The 23,343-nt window shown below is 38.3% G+C and overlaps 1 protein-coding gene and 1 long non-coding RNA gene across 5 annotated transcripts; one reads left to right on the top strand and one right to left on the bottom strand.

Moving 5' to 3' along the window:
• Positions 1-98: 98 nt before the first annotated feature.
• Positions 99-20,284, bottom strand: LOC102226521 (NACHT, LRR and PYD domains-containing protein 3-like). Of its 4 annotated transcripts, none has more exons than XM_023347568.1 (18): positions 20,019-20,284; positions 19,885-19,950; positions 19,700-19,789; positions 18,534-18,647; positions 17,907-18,023; positions 16,789-16,902; positions 16,137-16,238; positions 15,862-15,937; positions 15,460-15,688; positions 13,795-14,862; positions 4,358-5,084; positions 4,102-4,275; positions 3,547-3,720; positions 3,215-3,388; positions 2,321-2,494; positions 2,075-2,248; positions 1,389-1,435; positions 99-1,278 (listed from the first exon to the last, which is right to left on the bottom strand). In XM_023347568.1, the coding sequence occupies exons 1-18, from the start codon at positions 20,054-20,056 to the stop codon at positions 728-730; spliced, it is 4,209 nt and encodes a 1,402-aa protein (XP_023203336.1). In that variant the 5' UTR covers positions 20,057-20,284; the 3' UTR covers positions 99-727. The 4 variants fall into 4 exon arrangements, with proteins under 4 accessions (XP_023203336.1, XP_023203335.1, XP_014327863.2 ...); XM_023347567.1 differs by having other exon boundaries at positions 4,358-5,109; positions 13,820-14,862; XM_014472377.2 differs by lacking the exons at positions 13,795-14,862; positions 15,460-15,688; positions 15,862-15,937; ... (5 more) ...; positions 19,885-19,950; positions 20,019-20,284 and adding exons at positions 6,296-6,521; positions 7,009-7,090; positions 7,166-7,267; ... (2 more) ...; positions 8,577-8,656; positions 9,400-10,614 and having other exon boundaries at positions 4,358-6,161.
• Positions 16,152-16,873, top strand: LOC111611363. The gene is made up of 3 exons (XR_002754016.1): positions 16,152-16,241; positions 16,326-16,506; positions 16,802-16,873. It is a non-coding gene; the product is annotated as an uncharacterized LOC111611363 (long non-coding RNA).
• Positions 20,285-23,343: the final 3,059 nt, after the last annotated feature.

Here is a 23,343-nt window from a genome sequence, read left to right as displayed (position 1 = left end):
GAGTTTGTGTTTTTTGTTTGCTATAAACCAAATTCCTCAGAATTTACAGAAATGACCAACTGAAGCAAACCAATAATGAATATACAATATTACCAATAAACAGTGACAAATGTACATCAATTTATTTTCAATAACGGGCATTAAGCGTCACAAAGCGTAAATCATAATTTAAAGCTGCTCCCTACAATTTGACCACCATTATTATGTTTATTATGGAAATATATCAGTCACAGACCACTAAGATAGTTCTTAGTGCTCAAATGTTAGTTTTTATTTGTTGTTCGGCTTTTTCTTTATTTTTCTGTTTGTTTGCAAAGCTTATATTTTAGGGGAGTAAAGCAAAGTGTAAAAATGCAACAGCGCCTCCTACTGTCACAACATACTGTGGTCACAGAGTATGATGAGCTCATGATGCGTTTAAAGACGGCTCGGAAAAGCACATTACTAATGTTAACAACAGATTAAAGGGTTGTAATGGCTGACAGACAGTAACGGTTATGTTAGCAGATCTGTTGGTTTTCAAACGGTGCTGTTCCTCCATCATAAAACATAAACTGGGATGTGTGGATATCATTTGGTTTGATAGAAAACATGACATAGTTAAATATATCTTACTTTTAGAAGTGTAACAGCTTAACTTACCTATTCACATAGAACGTTTTTTGTTACGCACAGAGCTATTGTGCGTATAATTATGTAAAGCTGTTGTATTTATCCTGAAACATCTTTAAGCTGCTGGTTTCTTTGAAGCTGCTGAACACAGTGACACTGAGGCTCCAGACCACAAACCAAAACTGGGATAAACGGGTTCAGTAAATGTGGCGCAGAAGGTGTAGAGATGCTTCAATGTATCGGAGGAGACATCGTAGAAGGAGAGCATTCCTGCAGGATGGTCCAGATAAACTCCTACTCTGTGGGCGGCAGAGGAACCAAGGATGGTTGTTTCTCTGTTAACATGCCAGGCGGCGAAACCAAACACGTCAGAGCACTCCAACGTCCAGGACTGATCGTTCCTTCCAAACCTGCAGGCCTCACTTTTCCCACTTCGTTTGATTCCTTTGCAGCTCACGGAGAGGAGAACTGCTCCCTTCCACTCCACCTCCCAGTAACAGCGACCAGTCAGGCCATTTCGGCACATGAGCTGCCAGCAGGTCTGGAATCTGTTTGGATGATCGGGGTATGGCTGCTCATCATCCACCTGTCTAATCTTTGTGTTGTTGTCAGACAGCTGGAGTTGCCTGTTCACTGAATTCATGTCCAGTTCAAGTTCACAGAAATCTGATGGAGAGGGAAAATTAGTCTCTTTAAATATTAACGACTCCATCAATTAAAATGATGTCATAATAGAACAATTCCCAGCTTTATATGTAATTGTTTATGAAACTTACACTTTCTGACATCAGGTTTTAGCCTGTGCTCTCCGCCTTGCTCCAAACTGCAGAGAAAAGCAGAAACAATATTTGTTTTTTATGTTTCTCCTACGTAGGTACTGAGACATTTTTGATGAGGGCTTATCATTTTTCCAATTTTCCTAATTTTGTTCGCTAATAGAGAGAATTATAACTGATATCTCAAAATCAGATCCCTCAGAAAGTTGGAGGGGAAAAAATAAAAGAATCAAATACCATAAATGTTTTTATCTTAAGTTTGTTTTTTAAGTTTGTTAGTTTTTTCTGTAATTATGTCATTTTAAAAAAAATAAAATACAAGTTAAAATTTATTTCACATTTTTTTCTGATGCTCATTTTCTGATTGGCTGCCAGTCAAATTCATCAAACTGCTTTGCTCCTCAAGCTAGCAGAGCTAGAGAGAAATGGAAAAGCATCTGACAAGAAAAAGAGCAAAGGAACTTCTGCACAAAGCCACAAGAACTGTGGGAATTAAATCAGCTTTGATGTGACTCATATAAAATATTAAATGTATTTTCTTATAATCAAAAGAGAGGGCTGTGTTGAAAAATTGTTTATCTGGTAATAAAGTCTAGAGCTAAGGAAATCTGTGTTCATGAACTTCCAAGAACTTTTCACAATAAAATGTCTGATAATGTTTGCTGGTAGATTGCATGTGGTGATACCTCAGATTAGCCAGTTTCCACAGTGGACCCTTCTGCTCAGAAGACAGCATTTGTTTCCCTACGACTCCTGGATGGTTGTAGCTCAGGTCCAGCTCTTTCAGAGGAGAGGGGTTGGAGCTCAGGGCTGATGCCAGATAGCCGCAACCTTTTTCTGTGACCAGACAGCCTGACAGTCTGGTGTTTGAGAAATATCACGAGTTATGTTTAAGTCTACAAAGAATCATAAACACATCAGAGTGAACTGACCTGAGAGTTTCCAGCTTGCAGTGTGGACTGCCCAGGCCACTGGACAGCTGCTGCACTCCTGCATCTGTCAGGTTGTTGTTACTCAGGTCCAGCTCTCTCAGTCTGGATGGCTGAGTGCTGAGAACTGCAGATATATATTTACAGCATCTTTCTGAGAGTTGGCATCCACAAAGTCTAGAAAAATAAAAAGATTAAACAGGATTAATGTACAGAGTGAATTTCATGGATTTCAGTTATTTTTTTAAGTCTTATTTTGAATGGCACTTTTTTTTAGCCAATAGTTTTGCTTCTCAACAACTTTGCTGAAGATATATTTTTCTGTGTACTTCCTTCTAAAAGCAAATTAAATCTTGAAGATGTGATACAAAAATATATAAACAATGGGGGGAATTAATTATTAATTGCATCACCATTTTACACAGTAATTGTAATGGGCCCACTGACACGAAATTCACACCAAATGCTGGTAACAACCTGCAGGTGTTACTCACATTTGAAAAAGTGATAAAAAAAAAATATTCAAGAAAAATATGTAATTAGAAAGTTGTTTTATGATGAAAACAATGGAAAATGCAGTGGACTCTGTGAGGAAGAGTCCACTGCAGATGAGAAAACATATTAAAGTACATTTAGGAGGCAACTTTAAACTATCAGACAAACCAAAACAGACTGGTGTCAGTATTTAATTTGTCCCAGTTTGATCAGATGTGAACAATCCTGAAATCTGGATTCTACTTTCACATAAGTGAAGGTAGGAATAAACTGACGGGTGTGAATTTCATGTCAGTTTCCCAGTTAATTTGTTACATAATTGTCTGGATCTTGATAATAATCACAACACAAATTGTGAATTAGAGGAACGTGCTAGAAGCCTTAATAATAAAACCAACGAACATGACGGTCTCCATTTGACAGTGTTTGTTCTCCAGTTCAACACAGAGCCGCTTCACCCCCGAATCTCCCAGGTTGTTGTGGCTCAGATTCAGAGATCTGAGCTTGCAGGAGGGAGAGCTGAGCGCTGAGGCCAGAGTTTCACAGCTCTGCTCTGAGAGGCTACATGCCGACAAACTGCAAACACAATTTTACAATTAGAATCCGTTTTATTTTAACACATATGCATCTGATTTGACGTGCTGCTATCTTACGTTTAAAAACGTTTTCTTTATTTAAAATTTTTGGTCAACTTCTTGAATAAAAAACATTTTGGTTTGCATGCTTTCTCTTACCTAATACTTTCTAGTTTGCAGTATGGACTCTTCAATCCATCAGAAAGTTGCTTCAGTCCGACATCCTGCAGGAAGTTGTGATTCAAATCCAGACTCTTAAGCCTGAAGCTCTTTGAACGGAGACACAAGGAAAGAGTCTCACAGCTCTTCTGTGACAGGTTGCAGTCAGCTACCCTGAAAAACAAATGCAATGGTAAAATATTGCATAGATTATGCAAACACCCAGTGGTTGTTACTGCTAACTGGAAAGCTAGTTGTGCTAACCCTAAAGCAGAAATCATAAACATTAGTTCTGTTAATGCTAAAGTCCTACACTAAGATGGTATTTAGAGAAAGCTAATGCTAACACTTAAAAAAGTTTGCAAACTGACTGAGTAAATTAGCAACTAGAATTTATATGGAAAAAATGTCCATTAAAAAAAACTAAGTGAACTAAACATTTTCAAAGTTAACAATAATGCTAAATAAGAAATTAGCTCTGCTCTTAGCGTGTTAGCAGATTGGCGGATGTTCGCCCACCACTGATGTTTATATTGATGACCAGGTGCTTCATACCTCAGTGATTCCAGTCCACATTGTTGACCCAACATCCCAGAAGACAACGCTTCCATTCCTACGTCCTCCAGGTCATTATGACTCAGGTCCACTTCTCTCAAGCAGCAAGATTGGGAACTAAGGACTGAGGATATAGCTTCACATGTTTTCTCAGAGAGGGTGCAGTCGCTTAGCCTGGAAAACAATTTACATAAAACTGAAAATGATTCTTGATTTGCATTGTGAGAGTTATTTTTGTGCGAGTCCATCCACCTACAGAGCTTTGTTGGAGGCTTTAACCACTGGCAGCAGCATCAGAAGAGCGTCCTCTGAAGCCGAGTATTTCTTCAGGTCAAACACGTCCAGATCTTTTTCTGATGACAGTAAGATGAAGACCAGAGCCGACCACTGAGCCAGAGACAGTTTTCGTGTGCAAAGACTTCCTGATCTCAGATACTGCTGGATTTCTTCCACAAGGGAACAGTCATTCAGTTCGTTCAGACAGTGGAACAGGTTGATGCTTTTCTCTGCAGACAGACCATCACTGATCTTCTTCTTGATGAATTCAGCTGTTTCCTGATTTGATTGTGAGGTGTTTGCTGTTTGTGTCTGCAGGTCTCGGAGTAGCGTTTGATTGGCTGGCAGTGAAAGACCTACGAGTATGCGAAGGACTAAATCAAGGTGACCGTTTGGACTTTGTAAAGCTTTGTCTACAGCAGTTTGGTGGAGTTTTCTCATATTAGGCTGGTTTTTAAAGGCCTTAGATATGCTTTGTTTTGGCTGTTTGTCATCCAGCAGGTTGACACCAGAGTTCACGAAGGTCAGATGGATGTGAAGAGCAGCCAGAAACTCCTGAACACTCAAATGGATGAAGCAGAACAACTTGTCCTGGTAAATCCCACTCTCCTCCTTAAAGATCTGTGTAAAAACTCCTGAATAAATTGAAGCCGCCTTGATATCAATGCCAGATCCTACCAGATCGGTTTCATAGAAGATCAGGTTTCCTTTCTGCAGCTGATCAAAAGCCAGTTTCCCCAGAGACTCAATCATCTTCTTGCTGTCTGGACTCCAGGTTAAATCTGTCTCTGCTCCCTCTTCATATTTCAGTTGCTTTACCTTGCTCTGAACCAGCAGGAAGTAGATATATAACTCAGTCAGGGTCTTGGGTAGCTCTGTTCCTTGTCTGTTTTTCAGAACGTTTTCCAGAACGGTGGCGCTGATCCAACAGAAGACCGGGATGTGGCACATGATGTGGAGGCTTTGTGACATCTTGATGTGGGAGATGACCATGCTAGCCTGCTTCTGGTCCATAAACCTCTTTCTGAAGTACTCCTCCTTCTGTACATCAGTGAACCCTTTTACATCCGTAACTATGTCAACACACTCAGGAGGGATCTGATTGGCTGCTGCGGGGCGTGTGGTTATCCAGAGGCGAGCGGAGGGAAGCAGTTTCCCCTTGATGAGGTTTGTCAGCAGAACATCTAGTGAGGTGGACTCGGTCACGTCGGTCAGGATCTCATTTTTGTGGAAGTCCAGAGGAAGTCGACACTCATCCAACCCGTCAAATATGAACACAATTTGGAAATCGTTAAATCTGCAGATTTGTGCTTCTTTGGATTCATTAAAGAAGTGATGAACAAGTTCAACCAAACTGAACCGTTTGTGTTTAAGAACATTGAGTTCTCTGAAAGTGAAGGGGAAAATGAACTGGATGTCCTGGTTGCTTCTGTTTTCTGCCCAGTCCAGAGCGAACTTCTGCGTTAGGAGTGTTTTGCCAATTCCAGCCACTCCCTTAGTCATCACTGTTCTGATCGGTTTGTCTTTTTCAGATGAAGCTTTAAAGATGTTTTCCTGTCTGACAGTTTTTTCTTGAATACGCTGCTTCCTTGATGCAGCTTCGATCTGCCTGACCTCATGCTCTTCATTGGTCTCTCCATCCCCTCCCTCTGTGATGTACAGCTCTGTGTAGATCTGATTTAACAGTGTTGGATTTCCTGCTTTAGCGAGCCCCTCAAACACACAGCAGAACCTTTTCCTCAAGCTAGACTTTAGGTTTTGTGTGCATTCTGTTGTGCAGGTTCCTAAAAAAAGTCAATGAGATTAATAACAGAACCTCTAAATGCAATAATTAATAGTTATTTAAAATAATTTCAGATTTGGAACAACATATGGCTGTGATGTAGACGTGAAACTAAATCAGTTGAAAATCTCTTACTGTTCCACAAACAGTCGGCCAGATCGTCTTTCCTCATTCTTCTCAGGAACAGGAGCGATAGTTTTAGAAATGTCTCCCTGCTGCCCTTCGCCTGCTCTTGATCTGCAGCGTTTCTCTCATCTTCTTCCTCCTGATTTTCTAGAGCTTCTGAATATTCAGAACTCAGAATCATCTGAAACTTCTGCAGCTCGTTTTTCATAAAAGTCTTAAGGTTTTCCTCAAGCATCTGGAACGGACACGTGTTCAATTTAATTTCACAGACTGTAGAAATTCAGAAACGTGAACAAACTTACAAAGTTGCTGCAACTGAATTTCTTGCATCGTTTTTCTCTGTCATGGTCAACCAGTTACTTCAGGGAACTTTCTATGATAAATCTATTGCAGACTAAATATGCAGCGCTGCTAAAGAAGCTTATTTAGCCTTCAAATGTTACAATAAAAATAGGAAACTAAACGATTATGGTTTGAGGAAAGCAACCAAAACAGACTCAGATATTTCTCTTTATGCCATTAATGACATTATTCTCCACTGTAGTGATAACAGAGTCTCCCACTTCTGATCACTTGCTGTAACACAGAATGTGGCACCAATAAACCAATAAGGCAGAAAGATACTGTATGTGTCTGGTAGTAATATAAGTAATTAGACGTTACAACTTTAGATTGAGTGTTTTTTCTTTATCTTTTAAGGTTGTGTAATAATTTGTTTTTACCTTAAATACAGAGTTTAGCTCCTTTTGATGCTGGACTTTAGCAGATTCACCACCAGATTCATCTGGGAACTCTTGGCTGACGCTGCCAAAGAAAGAAATTTAGATTTAAACTGATGCCATATGAGATGTAACGTTAACGGAAAATTCAACCATTTACCTGTGATGAAAAGTTTGACATCTGTTTTTAAACTGTGTTGCGATCTCCATGGAAGAGTCGCTCTTCACTGACATGCAGGTTACAGGGGAGGCTGGAGTTTTACTGAGAGTAAAATACAATTAGCTCATCAAATTGTAATAGAAACGTGATTCACACAAACTCTGTTATATTTGTTGCCGGTCTTCCAGAAAAAGCATAATCTATTTCTGCTTTGATCTAATCCGAGATTTAATTTTTCTATTGGAAACTCAGAGGAACGTTTGTTACATTTCAATTAAATAGAAATAAAGTGCTAATTTACATATCTGATTAGGGCAAAACTATTTGTTTCACTAACTTTAATATTCTCTCCAAAGCTTTTGTCTTTCACCAGATTTTGGACTTTTATTCCAATGATGTTCTGTAGTTGTTCTGTTTTAAACCTTTCCAGTTGGATAGTTGCTGTTTCTGATCCAATATTAATCCAATGGCTCTCCAGCTCTTTCTTCTGCTAGCTGACAATAATTCAATTCAGTTCAGTTCATTTATTCCCAACATGTTATCTGGAGAAACTTTTGGAAAAAGTTATTTTGAGCCAATAATAAATGCTACATTCCAGTTGAATCCAGTTATCACTCAGTGCATGAAGGAATCCCAGCAGATTCCAGTAACCCACCCAAACTGCAGCAGATGGTTTTCTGTGCTGACTTAGAGAGCAACATTTTTCCCCCTTGTTATCACATTAATAGTTCAAAAACTCAAACTATACACATGGCATCTGAAAATATTACACAAACATGTTTATTTCTTGTAAAAAATAGTCAGAAACTACTTCTTATTATAAATATCAACAAATATTGATCATTTTCCAGAAGCCTGACAATATGTAGACAATGAAAACAAAATAATTTAAGTAAAAATAACTTTTTTCCCCTGAAGAAAACTGTGTACCCACATGACAATGAAAGCCTATGAGGTCCATATAACGTGAAACACTTTTACACAAACATACCGGGTTTTTATAGAAGGTGGTGGTTTGAAATCCATTGGTTTCTGGAGAAATTTGTCACTTTTCAAAGACACACCATGTAGTTCAAGTCTTGGTTCTGGTCCAGTTCCAGAGTCTTTGCTTTCGTGTTCCTGCGCCAAGCTTTAAAACAAACACAGGTCACTGTTGGTTTGCCTAATGGTGGGAATGTGAGTCACAGAAAGTTGGAGAATAAAACTTTACTTACTGCGTCTTACAAGGCGAGGCACTAAAATCTAAATCAAAGTCTTTTGAACGTTTATTCTTCAGTGGCGTCCAGGTTGGTTCACATTCACTGGATTCTGCCTTTTGTAGGTTTGTTCTTTAACAAATGAATCACAAAGCGCAGAGTTGAAATGAAGTGTCAGAAAAATGGATTAACAGCCAGTCAGATAATTATCTCACCTCTGAGCTTCACCCTGACGCTCATCTTCCACACCAAGACGTGTTTTAGGTGACAAATGTCCAGCATTCATTTTTCACACCTTATCACAAAGAATAACATGCTGAGTCATCACTTATGTCAAATTATTCCCTTCAGTATGGCACATACACAGTATTTTTGGTCAGAATATGTATTATTAACAATTTAATGTGAATTAGTAAGATACAAAATGATCCATTTGAGGATACATTATGTTTTAAAATGCTCTAAAACTCTTAAGGTTTGAGTCTCACACTATCAGCACGAATAATTAACATTCATCTTGATCCAAAGTTGTTTGGGAAGTTTTGACACTTCCTGCATTTTTCACTGATGTCAGAAATGATTTCACTGGACTTATTTTTAGCAGTTCTTAAAAACAGGAAACAAGATTCTATGGAACAGCGTCATTGTTTTTAAATTGGTTTTATTGTTTTATACTTGTGCATATGTTTTAATTGTTTTTATCTTGTAACCAGGTTGCTATGTATTGCAAATTTTTTTGCCCAGGTTCCTCTTGAAAATGAGATCTAGATCTCAGCGGGGTTTACCTGGTTAAATAAACGAATATATATATATATACATATATATATATATATATATATATTACCGTCACAGTGTTGTAGATGTTATATAAGAATAACACACAGATGTAGATGTTCAATACTTTATGATTATTGTACTTTACCAAAAAAACATTTCTGTGCAACATTCAAATTTACAAACACACCAAAGCCCAGCTTCAAACTACAATGTGAACACAGTAAAACAGATTTACAGATTTCTTTTGACGGATTTTCTTACCTGCTGATTTAACTTTAAGTAGAAATTTGTCGACTGTCCATCGTCTGGAGAGACGGCGCTGATTATTCCTCGTCAGACCAGACGACTGCGTGCGTTTGGCTTATCGCTGCACTCAGCCTCATAACTGCGATGTTGATGAAGAAAACTCAACAGGAGCATGAAACCGGTCTGTCCTGTCATGAACCAAGGAGGAGCTTTTAGGAAAATACTTACAGTTCCTGTTTGTTCCAAAGAAGAAGAGTGGAAACTCCATCCTTTTCTATAATCTGGTCACATGTTCGCCTGCTGCGATCAAAATAAGAGTCCAGAAAAAATCTACAGTAAAATATGTAGGTGTTTTATTACAGTAGTGCAGAAAGTAAAACATTTTGCCATCACTCCGTCAGCAGTTGTTTTTGTAAAATTTAGTAAAGAAAGATGGGAAATTATATTTTTACTTCATCCGTGTTTTTCTCCATGAACTTATATTTTATTGATGCTTTTGAGATACATTTCAGCCAAATATAATCTATGAAATCCACAAAATATGTAAAAAACAAAACAATGTGACTAATTGAGTTAAACATTTCCATGCCTAAATTTTATGTATTTAAGGCATTTAAGTTCCAGCCCTAAAATAAACTTTCCAGGAATGTTTTAAATATTGAATATTGCTGGATTTTTATTATTTTGTGTTTAGAGGACCTGAGTTATTAGTAAACTCATGTCAACACATTAAAATCAATATTATTTACAAAGCACATTTTTAAAAACCATTTGTTGAAACAAAGTTACTTTGGTATTGAAACAGATCAACACAAATAATGATAATAATTTGTGTGTACAACAAAGATGTTAATAAAATAATAAAAAACTCGTCACACCACAGAGTCAATAGACACAAAAGTGTTTTAATGGAAACTTACAGCCATTTAGAAAGAAAGTTTAATATTTAATTACAACTTGCTCCACAATTTTGAAAAGGGCCGATGGTTCACCCTTAGTAAAACATGAGGCTGAAGCAAATCAGAGATTAATGAAGACAATAAAACATTTAAAAGATAAGAAGAATGACACATTGTTCAAAAATAACGTAAAACAATAATCAGAAAAAAACGTTTGTGGCTGTTTGTTTATTCTCATTGCTCTTTCTATCTCTAGTTTCATCACAATATCAATATTATTTATGCTGTTTTACATAATAGTGACACTGAAAGTGGATTTTCCTTCCTGATGTTCCTTACAGAGAACACAGAGACGCCGAGGAATCAAACCAGAACCCAAAGCCAGGGTACAGCGGCTCGGTGAACGTGGCGTTGAAGGTGTGAAGGTGCGTCAGTGTGTCAGCAGACACTCGGTAGTAAGACAGAGTCCCAGCAGGACGGTCCAAATACACAGCAATCCTGTGGGAGAGGCAGGACTGCGGCAGGGGGACGATGGCCATGTTGTTCTTATGACAGATGGCGTAACCAACGTCGTCACAGCACCTGAGGCCCCACGACAGCTCGTTCCCACCAAACCAGCAGTCGCTGCTCAGGCCTCGCCGGGTGAGTGATCTGTAGCTCACCGACACCAGAACCCTCCCACTCCACTCCACCTCCCAGTAACAGCGGCCAGTCAGGCCATTTGTGCACAGAAGTTGATTCCATTCGAATCTGTCTGGGTGATCAGGGTACGGCTGCTCTGTGGTTACGATTTTTGCGCTCTTGTTGTTGTCGGACAGAACCAGCTTTCGGCCGGCTGTGTTTGGATCCAATTCAAGTTCACAGAAATCTGAGGAGAGACAAAACAGGCGTGGGCCTCCATTACAGTATCTACTTAAAAACGTGCTGAATCATGTTTCTGTTGGGATTAAATAATGTCCAAAGTAATATTTCAGAGAGAATCAAAGCTACAGAAAGCAAAATAAAAGAATCTTTACTGATGAGGCATTCGATCATGAAGAGCATAAAAAACAGGTAACTGTGAGAATGACAAGGCAACTTCAGTTTGCTAGTAAGGGATTATAAAATACTTGAGGCAGAAGAAAGTGCAGCTCAAAACATCAGAAGCTGGTTATACTGGAATGATGATGGAAAGAATGTGGACAAGGAAATGAACCCAGGCAACAAATGAACAGATAAGTAGAGGAGGAGCTTAGAAACGTCAACAAGCCATGGAAAAACTACTGTATGTAATAAATAAAGTTGGTCAAATATTACTTTAAAGTAAAAATGCATGTGAATAAATTTTCTTCATCATTATTATTGAAACTTACACTTCTTGAGTCCAGGTGTTAGCCACTGCTTTCCACAGTGGTTCACTCTGCAGGAAGAAAAGCAGAAGGGAATTAAAATGTCTCAAAGGGGCTGAATATGTTACCAACACGTTTCTACACTCAGAGATTGTATGAATGTAGCTTTATCTGCTTTATCAAGTCCCGGGTCAGTGCAGCGTCCCACCAGGACATGTTGGAGAACTTCATGTCTCGCTCTGCTAACAGGACTTTGTATCCACATAGTGAAAGCAGCGATACCTGCTGCAGTATCACCAACAAACAGGCCTTACTGGAATATTTTTAATCAGTTAAATAAGTCGACTTTTCCTTTATCTAATGATTTACTGAGATTCAACTGTACATCTATCCACTCAGACAAAACGAAGACTGAGCTGGACCTGCTTCTCTACAAGAAACTGATCAGATCTGACAGGCGTATGAAAGTCATTCTGTTTCCCAAAGCAAATATTTAAAATCCTTCAGCTTCACCATTAGGGAAAGACAGGCTAAATTAAATTGATTATTGTTATTATTCTAATAATCTGCGCTGCTACATTAATATGTGCTAAAATTGTTCATACATTTATAGGAGGAAGTTAGTAAGACATCCCTGCAGCTCCATACAAATCACTAAATAATACCTGGATCAGTCAGGAGCAGGTTGGAAAATAAAGGGAGGACAATCGTTAATGGGTCCAATCTATGAATCGGCGCTTCTCAGTCTGATGGATGGGACATTCAGGTTGGCCAGGCGAGTCTTCCTCAGTAAACCGGCTAAATAGATTTTCTACAGAACCTGATCAGAGTCAAACTCAGCTGGTTCAGGAATCTGATTCTCCGTTGGATGGAGAGCTGGTTGTGTTAACATCTCAAAGTGAGGAGTTGGTTCAGTCAACAAAGATGGGGAGAAATTAAGTTTCAGACCTGAGTGTTTCTAGTTTGCAGTGTGGATCTTTCAACCTGGAAGACAGAATCATCACTCCTGAGTCTCCAGGATGATTGTAACTGAGGTCGAGCTCCTTCAGGTGGGACGGATTGGAGTTGAGAGCTTTGGCAAGAGAAGCACAGCCATCCTCCGTGATTAGACATCCTGTAAGACTAAAATTGGGATGGGGTGGGGAGTTTGAAAACTTTACAAGCTTGGTTCAACCAAAGATTTGAAACAAGTGTAACCAGTCAAACACCAGCCTGTTCTGACCTGAGGGATTCCAGTTTGCAGTTTGGACTCTCCAGTCCCACTGAAAGCAGTTTCACTCCTACGTCCTCCAGCTTGTTGTTACTCAGGTCCAGTTCTCTCAGACTGGAAGACTGGCAGCTTAAAACCGGAGACAAAGCTTCACAGCTTCTCCCAGAGAGGTTACAGCCACTCAGTCTGGGATTAGAAAAAACAAAGAGCAGAAAACTGAAGGCTGTTTGAAATGTGAGAGACTGGATATGAAATCCTGTGTGTACCTACAGAGCTCTGCTGGAGGCTCTGACCACTGGAAGCAGCCTTAGTAGGGCATCTTCTGAGGCAGAGTATTTCTTCAGGTCAAACACGTCCAAGTCTTCGTCTGATGACAGTAAGATGAAGACCAGAGCGGACCACTGAGCCGGAGACAGTTTGTCTGTGGAGAGGCTTCCTGATTTCAGGTACTGTTGGATCTCTTCTACCAGAGAACGGTCGTTCAGCTCATTCAGACAGTGGAACAAATTGATGCTTTTCTCTACAGACACATTATCGCTGATTTTCTTCTTGATGTACTGGATTGTTTCTTGGTTGCTTTGTGAGCTGCTTTGTGTTTGTGTGTTTAGGCCTCGTAGCAATATTTGATTCACTGGCTGAGAAAGTCCTAACAGAAAGCGAAGGAACATGTCCCAGTGTCCGTTTGGACTCTGTAAGGCCTTGTCAACAGCGAGCTGATGAAGGAGGGTTGCTGCAGAATCTAGCTCTCCTGTTTCTGCCATCAGCAGGTTGGTTCCAGAGTTGATGAAGGTCAGATGAACATGAAGAGCAGCCAGAAACTCCTGAACACTCAGATGGATGAAGCAGAACACCTTGTCCTGGTACAGCCCTCTCTCCTCTCTGAAGATCTGTGTGAACACTCCTGAATACACTGAGGCTGCTCTGATATCGATGCCACACTCTGTCAGGTCTGATTCATAGAAGATCAGGTTTCCTTTCTGCAGCTGATCTAAAGCCAGTTTTCCCAGAGACTCAATCATCTTCCTGCTCTCTGGACTCCAGTGAGGATCTGTTTCCATTCCTTTATCATATTTAACCTTCTTTACTTTGGTCTGAACAACTAAAAAGTGGATGTACATCTCTGTCAGGGTCTTTGGCAGCTCCCCCTCTTCTCTGGTTTTCAGCATATCCTCCAGGACTGTAGCATTGATCCAGCAGAAGATCGGGATGTGGCACATGATGTGGAGGCTTCGTGAAGATTTGATGTGGGAGACGATCCTGTTGGCTTGCTTCTTATCTTTAAACCTCTTCCTAAAGTACTCCTCCTTTTTGGAATCTGAAAATCCTCTGACTTCTGTCATCACATCCACACACTGAGGAGGGATCTGACTGACGGCTGAAGGTCTCGTGGTTATCCAGAGGCGAGCGGAAGGAAGCAGTTTCCCCCGGATGAGGTTTATCAGCAGGACGTCCACTGAGGTGGACTCTGTAACGTCGGTCAGGATCGGACTGTTGTGGAAGTCCAGAGAAAGTCTACATTCATCCAGACCATCAAAAACGAACAAAACGCTAAATTGTTCAAAATCGCAGATTTCTTTGCTTTCTGGAAAGAAGCGGTGAACAAGTTCCACCAAACTGAATCTTTTCTCTTTCAGCACATTCAGCTCTCTGAAGGTAAACGGAAAAGTAAAATGAATATCCTGATTTGATTTGTCTTCGGCCCAATCCAAAGTGAACTTCTGCGTTAGGATGGTTTTCCCAATGCCAGCAACTCCTTTAGTGAGCATCGTTCTGATTGGCTGAGCGTTGTCATTATGAACCTTAAAGATGTCTTCTATTCTGATTGTTTCAGGACTGTCTTGTTTTCTGGAGGTGATTTCAATCTGCCTGACCTCGTGCTCTTCGTTGACCTCTCCGGTTCCTCCCTCTGTCATGTAAAGCTCCGTGTAGATCTGGTTTAGCAGAGTTGGGCTTCCGCCTTTAGCGATCCCTTCAAACACACACCGGAATCTCTTCCTCAGGTTAGACTTGTGTCCTCGTTGATTCTTCGTTGAAGAGGTCTCTGTACAAAGAAAAGACCTCTGTAATGTTTTTTATCGTGTAAAATATGACATTTTTCATGAAACAACTGAAGTACCCCAGCATTTAAAAGTTTTTATATGATTTAATGCAAACAACAACTCCTGCAGCATTAAATACAGGAAACGTCACGAGGTTGGCCTCATGTCCCACTGAGGTTCCTGGTATACAGCGGTTGGCACAGTGCCACTAATGTGCTAATAGAAGAACAAATTCTTTAGCATTTTGATAACTTTAAAAATGTTGAGTACATTTTAAAGCTTCCCGTAAATTAATGTTTAAGCATAAATTCAAAAGCACTAATTTAGTTGGTCGTTTTGCAAACTTTAAGTTGATCATGTTTTAAAAGTTAAAGTAATCTGGGGCGTGCTGTGGTGGCGTAGCGGTTAGCGCGACCCGTATTTGGAGGCCTTGAGTCCTCGACGCGGCCGTCGCGGGTTCGAATCCCGGACCCGACGACATTTGCCGCATGTCTTCCTCTCCTTCCCCATTCCTGTCAGCCCACTGTCATATAAGGGACACTAGAGTCCACAAAAAGACCCCCTGGAGGGGTAAAAAAAAAAAGTTAAAGTAACCTTACTGCTATGCAGATAATCCGCCAGCCTCTTTTGCTTCATCCTCCTCAGAAAGTCGAGTGTGAGCTTCAGAAATGACTCTCCGCTGGTATTTTCCTGCTCTTCTTCTCCTCCATCCAGCAACTCTTCATTCTCTCTCTGGTTCTTTAAGTATTCATGGTAATCTGGTCCAACAACGTTTAGCAATTTCTCTAACTCTGACTTCACAAAACCTATGATGCTTTCCTCCAGAGCCTGAAACAAAAAGGAAAAACATAAATTAGAAACTATATTTATATTGAATCCACATAACTGTGATCTTTACAACATCATTAAATTGGTCCATAAAAATCCCCAAATGATTTATTCCCAGTGGAGCCTCGTAATTTATTGTAACAATAAAGTGTTTAATCTAAAATGTTTCTTGCCTTAAAAATGGAGTCCAGATCAGTTTGGTGATGAACAGACTGAACACTGAGAACCGTTGAGTCCTGCAGCTCATCACTGCAGAAAATGACACATTTTAGCACAAGTTGCTTCAGGATTTACCAAAATACCCAAATCCCTCAGCACAAGTTTAACTGCTTCATTATGAACGTCTGAAGAAAAGTAGTTTTGATTACCTTTCTTTACATAAACACTTGCTTTAAATTATCAATATGATGTTTTTTAAAAGTAAACAGTTGATAGTTTCTATTCTCACCTGTTCTGAACAGACTTAAATACAGTGATTGGATCCATGGACCGGTCGCTCTTCATGGATAAACAGCTGGATGAGGGCACAGCTGCTGTCTGCTGCTGGATCCTGGTAGAAACAAAACAACCAGAAGTTTACTGACAGTAAAAGCATTTCCAAGGAAAACCTAGATGTGTGACTGATTGTTTTTTTCAGAAACACGTTCATGTCCAGAGACAGACTGAATGAAGTGGACACTCACACTTTATGTTGAAACCTGCTACAAACAGACGGACAGCGGTACAACCGTACATCTTTGACCCTGAGTCAGAACCAGAACCAGAAAAAGTGGAACCTCCTGCACGACTATCAAGCATGCAGCAGTGGTTTCTGAATGGTAAATCAAAAATAAAACTCTTTTTCTTTTCCAGCAGCCATTGTACAGCACATACAGCGCTAAAACCATCTGACCAAACATGCTGGAGTTTCACTTGTGTTGCTAGGTGATTGTGGCATCGCAAAACATTTATTATCACCCATAAACACCTGGATGGGTTTTTTAGTGTTTGTCCCGTTTCTAGAAGCAGCAGAGACCGAATGGAAATACAAACAGGTTCCCTGTAAAACAATTCTCCTCTGATGAATACAGTGTTTGTTTTTTCATTATTTATATTCTCACTCTTTATGCTCAGGCTGGTCTCCAGTTTTGAAGCCAGTTATTGGATCCATGGACCGGTCAGTCTTTAGCGACACGCAGCTGGCAGCACAGGAGGAAGATTCCTCCTCATCGGTCCTGGAAGAAACAAAACAGCAGCATGAAGGAAACCTGGCTGAAACTTTCTGAGCATCTAACAAGAACATCTGCCAGTGATCAAAATGGAGTCTAGCAATCACACTCTTTCCTAAAGGAGCAACTGATTTAAACTTTAACTACAGTTTCCAAAGGAAATCCTCTTATGTAATGAAGAAAACATAAATAAACTTTGCTTTAATGTTAAAAGAATAAATAATTCCTCTTGTTTTTACCCTCATCCTTTATTTTTATGCCTCTAATTGGGGGCAGGTTCCCCAACACATGGAACCACCAGCTGGAACATCTTTTATATATTTATTAGTTATTTCAAATCAATAGCCACATGCTGCCCGATTCAGATGATTAATATTCACCAGGGGGAAATCTACTCAAAAAAAGGATCAAATGCATTTTATGAAATTGTTAGGAGTATTAAATAATTATTATAGATTGATTAAAAGGTAGAACAGACTCACAACCAGCGTTTAAGCTGAACTTTCAGAGTCGATTTCAAACCTACATTTCTCTTTATACGACCTGAGAACTTTATTTTGGAGGGGCGTCAAAATGACAAAAACTTGATTACAAAAATAACTTTTACTGCAACTAGTTTAGAAATGTGTACCCATGTCCTGTTTGGTCAGAAAACCCAAACTGCTCTGCCGAACACACAGTGAAACCAAATCACTGAGCAAAAGCTAAATTGTTTAGTTTGGATATTTTAGGATCCATCTTTAGGTTTGATTAAATGTTCTCTACATAAAGCTCTGCCTTAAACAATGAATAATATCTTTTCAAAATGAAATAGTTCATGGTTCTGTTCTCTAAAAGGTCAACCACACAGATGGGAGGCGTTTGAACACGGTGATTGGTTCTATTGATCGATCAGATCTCTGCTGCTGGACCCTGACTAAAACCAAGCAAGTTTTAATTATGAAACATGGTAACACTTCCACAATGCATCTTAATTTAAGAAAATCAATATGAAAGAATTAGATTCTCACCCGTCGTGTTCAGACTGGTTTCTGTCTTTGAACACAGTTATTGGATCCATGGACCGGTCACTCTTCAGGGAGACACAGCTGGATGGGGACGGGACTGGACTCTGCTCACTTCTGATCCTTTAAGCAAAAACAGAAACAGTTTGGACTAATTGGAACAATGAACTGGGCTTAATGCACTGGGTGACCACTGGGATCAACAGGAACTTAATTGTGATAAAATTAAAATGACCTTTTTTATATAAAGTGCCTGAATTGATTTGAATGCAACGTAATGCAAGTCAAGCTAACTGGGTTCAGTTCAGTCAGATTATTAAATCATTTTCAAATTTGGTAGACTCTTCTGTCTCAGTTGAATATCCCTTAGAAAGCCTATCTATTCTTAATTCTGTTTAAATCTTTATTTTTATGCTTAGGATCAAAATGTTATTGGACTTTCTGATGATTATTTGGTTATATTTGATAAAACAAATAAGTTTATCTGAGGAAGTTCAGCTGAAACAGTGGAAAAGAGCCGTTTTCATCAGAGTCCTAACAGCAGTTCAGATCAGATTAGTTTTATTCACTATATTATTCTCATTTTGTTATGCAAATTTCTACTTCAGATGATAGTTTCAGTGATGTCTTCACCCTTTATTCTGCAGCTGGAGCTGGTCTTTGAACACGGTGATGGGATCCATGGACCGGTCGCTCTTCATGGACACACCGCTGGTTGGAGACGGGACTGGTGTCTGCAGGCCGACGCTGATGGAAACAAAAAGCAGAGATATTTCTGTCTTCAGAAAGCAGTTATGAAATAAATGTTACCCTCAGAGGAGAAAAATAACAGATTTTACTAAATGTTTTCAATCCTTTTCGTTGAAAACATAAGACAAGCAACACATACTGACGCTTACACCGCAGTATTGAACTGTTCTGGATATTTCTATTGAATAAAATAACTTTATATACATACATTTTCTGATTTTTACTAACTAGATATTATAAATCCTGTTTTTTTAAATCAGGCAGAAGTAGTCTCTTTATTTGGATGTTATTCAATGTTGATCCAAAAATTTAAAAAGAATTTTGCATATTTGCTGTTTTAAAAGAAACATCTAGTTTTCAAAGTTTTTTGGCTCGATTGAAGAAATTTGTGCAAGACTTGGGTAACTTTATTACAAGGTGGTTGCTATATTTTTATATATTATATATTTTAATAAATTAGACTATCGCTGATTTGGTTTCAGCAAAGTCAGTAAATGTTGTTCTATGCTGAATCAGTCTAAGGGCCACAAATAGCCCCTGGTATAGAGCCAGAAGTGGGAGTCAGCAAAAACACGAAGTAAATAAATGATTCATAAGGCAGAAAGAGAAAAATTAACACAGGAAATTAAGGTTTGCTGTATTAATGCAGGATTTCAGAGGAAAAGGAATTCATGATATAAACTGTTAAGAACTGCAATGCTGGGAGTTGAACCCGCAACCATCTCCTTCCAATCCCACTAACTGGGATTAAAGTGTTTGCAGTAATTATGAGGACAATAGAGTGACGTCAGTTTGAGACTTTTCTCTTTTAGCTTGATGAGGAAATAAAGCGATTAACTGATTAACAGAGCGAAGAAGAAAAGTAGGATTACTTAGTGCATTCTCTAATATATAATAATATATATACTAATACTCAGGAAAGAGGTCCAGAGTTCGTTTTCTAATTCAGTTCATCTTGATGAAGTCATTTGAATATAGAGAAAGTTTCATACAAAATCAGAATGAACCCACAGATTGTAACTGAATCAGAACCAGAACCAGATTCTTACGTTTTTCCACTGTTGAGTTCAGTTTGGTCAAATAAACAGATTTTCTTCAGCCCATCGCTCTTATCGGTGTCTTGTTTCAGTGGTCGGATCCTGAAACAGAAGAAAAATCATAATTATTAATTAATTAAAACTATGTTTTTACTGCATTACTTCATGAATGTGACGTAAAAACAGAAAATAATCACCTCGCGTCAGCGGAGGGTTCAAATAATAGTCGAAGACGGTTAACTGACACCTGGCCGAGTTCAGAGCTGTGAAGTGGGAAAATGATGTTTAAACAAAGTGGGTAAGATGCAAAATGTAGACTGAAACATCTTACCGTTTGGTCTGGCTCAAATGTTTCCCACACGGATCCATAGCAGAGTTCAAACCTTTACAGAACCAGCAGCAGGATCAGTCCGCTGACAGAACCTGCTGAATCCTCCACAAACATAATATTTCTATCCAAACCAACTAACTGTCCACGCTTAGATTATGAACTCATTTCAACACCCAAGAAAAGCTTCTGGAAGCTCCTCTTCTCTAACCTGTAAAATGAAAATATGCAGACGACTAAAGGCGTCTTTGTTTCAGCGTTTTGAAATAAACTCATAATCTAGTTTGTCTGCTTCTGTCAGAGCTGGGAAAACATTTCCTGCATTTCTTCCAGACGAGTCAGACCCGACTCTAAACTGCTCCTGTTTTAATCCGCAAAGTTGAAAACATGTAAATGATTCCATAATTATTAGGATTTTACATTTTAGAGCTCTAATAAATCAAATGAAACAACAAATCAGTTGCTTCATTTGACGGTCAGATGGTGACGGATATTAAATTATTACTACAGGTAGTTTTTATCTTCAGGAGTCTAGAAAACCACTGAATCAGAGCGAGCAGCTCAAACTGTTCATATCATATCATAAGAGCACAGAAACATAATTTGGCGAACCAGCCGGACCTGCGGCTGGGAGTCGGTGTAATTCTGATACAGGAAGAGGAGAAGGAAACTCCTGAGAATCAGGTCACAAATACTGTGAAGTACTTTACACTCCAACTTCTCTACATTTTGTAGTATTTAAATTTTGTCCTTGCAGATATAATGATCTAAACTTCCTTTAATGCCTGAATTTACTTCTGCTTCCTCCTTCACTGATATTTTGTTACCTCAGACTTTTTTGTCGTTTATTGATGATCTGAACAAACCCTCTGATCCAAGATGTCATTTTTCTTGAACTCCTCAAATTCAAAATTATAAATATGAACCTTTAATAAATCACCATGAAAAAAATAATTTGAAGCAAAAATATTCAGCTTGCAAGATAAATATTTATATTTATTTATTTAGCTTGATGCAAAATTTTCATTTTTTTCTATGTAATTCAAATTTTCTGAGAATTAATCGTTTTATTTTATTGCAACAGATGCTGCTGTAAAACAATCCTGGTTCATAGTTTAATGATTATTGTACCTCAATAATCTGAAAAAAACAAATGAATAATTTAAATTTATGAGAACAACCTCATCATATTTTTGGGAAACGTTTTGTAATGTATTTATTTGTTATTGTTTATAGAAAAATCCCTATAATTTACTTTCAGACCTTATTGAACTAAAACTAACAAAAGCTAAATCTTCTTCATGTTTTTCAACACTCCTAAAAACACTCATTCAGTTTGTTACAGTTTTATATTTTTATGCTGGATGTTCAGTTTGGGATTATGAATTGCTATGGCAGATTAGCCACGGCTGCTATTAGCTGATCGAACCCAGCGGTGATGGTTGGTTAGTTAATTTAAACTCTGCTCTACTGATTACTGACATCAGTAAAGTCTGGACAGTTTCCTCCTGCCACTGGAGGCTAATTGGAGAAATTTATGATTAAATTACTTGAATTTGACCATTTATTGTCTGAAATAGTCTATAACAGCTTAGACAGGGATTATTTACTTGAATCTTGAAAAACACGACTCAACTTCAATTAAAAAGTCTAATTCCACTTATTAAAAAAACTTTACCACCAAGTGTAAAATTGTGTAGGGCTGCTTAAAATGATCTGATTTCAGATTCCTTTTTTCTTTTTTTGTATAAAAAACTAAATTATATTTATCACCTTTTTATTATTTTATCTCTTTTCATACTTTGGCTCTATGAGAAGTTTCGTCCATGATGATGTAATTATACTTTCTGTCCGCCAGAGGTCAGACTAACCATGTCTCTACCTGAGCAACATATTGATTTAGTCGTTGTTGATGTTTATTAAAAGTTGTAATTTAATGAGGAATTTTGTTCCAGATCATTTATTTTTACCATTACAGCCATATTCTGATCTTTCCCACACTGATGCAGTAATTTATGCAAAAGGAGCCCCAACCAGGTGATGGATGAATACAAATTAATATACTTTTCACAAACCTGATGTTTTAGTTTAAAATATCAGTTTTTTATTGATTTTATATACAATTATATTTGTAGTCAGACATTGAATTTTGGATTTTTATTCTCTGGAATCATCAAATCTACAAGAAATAAAAGTTTAAAATATTTCTCTATGTTTGAAGAATCTAGATAAGTCATGAGTTTCACTCTGAATTGATATTCAACATTTGGGAATAGAAATATATAGAACCAATAAAAATCTATTTTAAAACAGATGTGGGCGAACTAAGGCTCTACATCTACTGCATAGCATTGGCTTGCATGGAGAACATTAGTTTGTAGGTGGCTGTTGTAGATTATGTTTTGGACTCATCAGTTTTTCCTTCCACTCAACTTTCCTCTGAAAATAGCAGCTTTCATTACCTTTTTACTTTTTGTTAAATGTTGTTGGTTTGTCTAAACCTCCAAACCAGATAATATTGTCTGTCGTTGCTGCTTAGCCTCCTAATAGAGGGTTTTTGTCCTGCTTGCTGCAGCGCAGAGCCAATCCAAGGTATAAGCAATCTTAGCAGCTAGCACAAATCTTAATTTTTGCATTGCATCAATGGAAACTGTAAAAATATTTAAACTATTTTCTAATTATACACAGGTTATTCAGGATGTTTGTACACTTCTCATTTCCGCATTGAATTGTGCAACAATAACAGCAAACCAGACGTGACTCCAGGAGCAATACATGCACACACCACTAGGAGCGCATGATCAGAGTTAGGTAGTAAATAATTACATTTATTCAGTTGCATTTGATTGAGTTACCTTTTAAAAAAAACTTTTAGGAGTATGTTTACTACATTACTTTTTGCTTCATAATAATTCTGTTATGAAGTATCTTTACTCTCACTTGGGTAAAATTTCTGGGTTCTCTACAAACTGAATGAAAAACAAACAAAAGCTAACCAAAAATTCACAAAAACCACACACCTGCAGTTTTTGTTAAAGTTTATTCAGTTATTTATTGAAATAAAGTGATTTGGACACATTTTTATTTTGGCTAATTTTGTTATTTTTTGTTACTTCTATGAATTTTTGGCATTTTTGTCCTTAAAATACCAAAATTTCCACTTATTTTTATATTTTAGTCAGTCTGACTATGCCATTTTTAAATATTAAATTTGATCAGTTACTCAGTACTTTCTTGGACGGCCTCTTTTTCCTTGAGTAACAACATGTTTAAGTACTGCTACTCTTTCTTGAGTAAAACTTTAGCTCTGCCACCTCTGTGCGTTGAT

Source organism: Xiphophorus maculatus, chromosome 15 (genome assembly GCF_002775205.1).
Source record: "Xiphophorus maculatus strain JP 163 A chromosome 15, X_maculatus-5.0-male, whole genome shotgun sequence".
NCBI lineage: Eukaryota > Metazoa > Chordata > Actinopteri > Cyprinodontiformes > Poeciliidae > Xiphophorus > Xiphophorus maculatus.
Note: the sequence above shows the minus strand (reverse complement) of the source record. Positions and strands in the feature narration are given on the sequence as shown.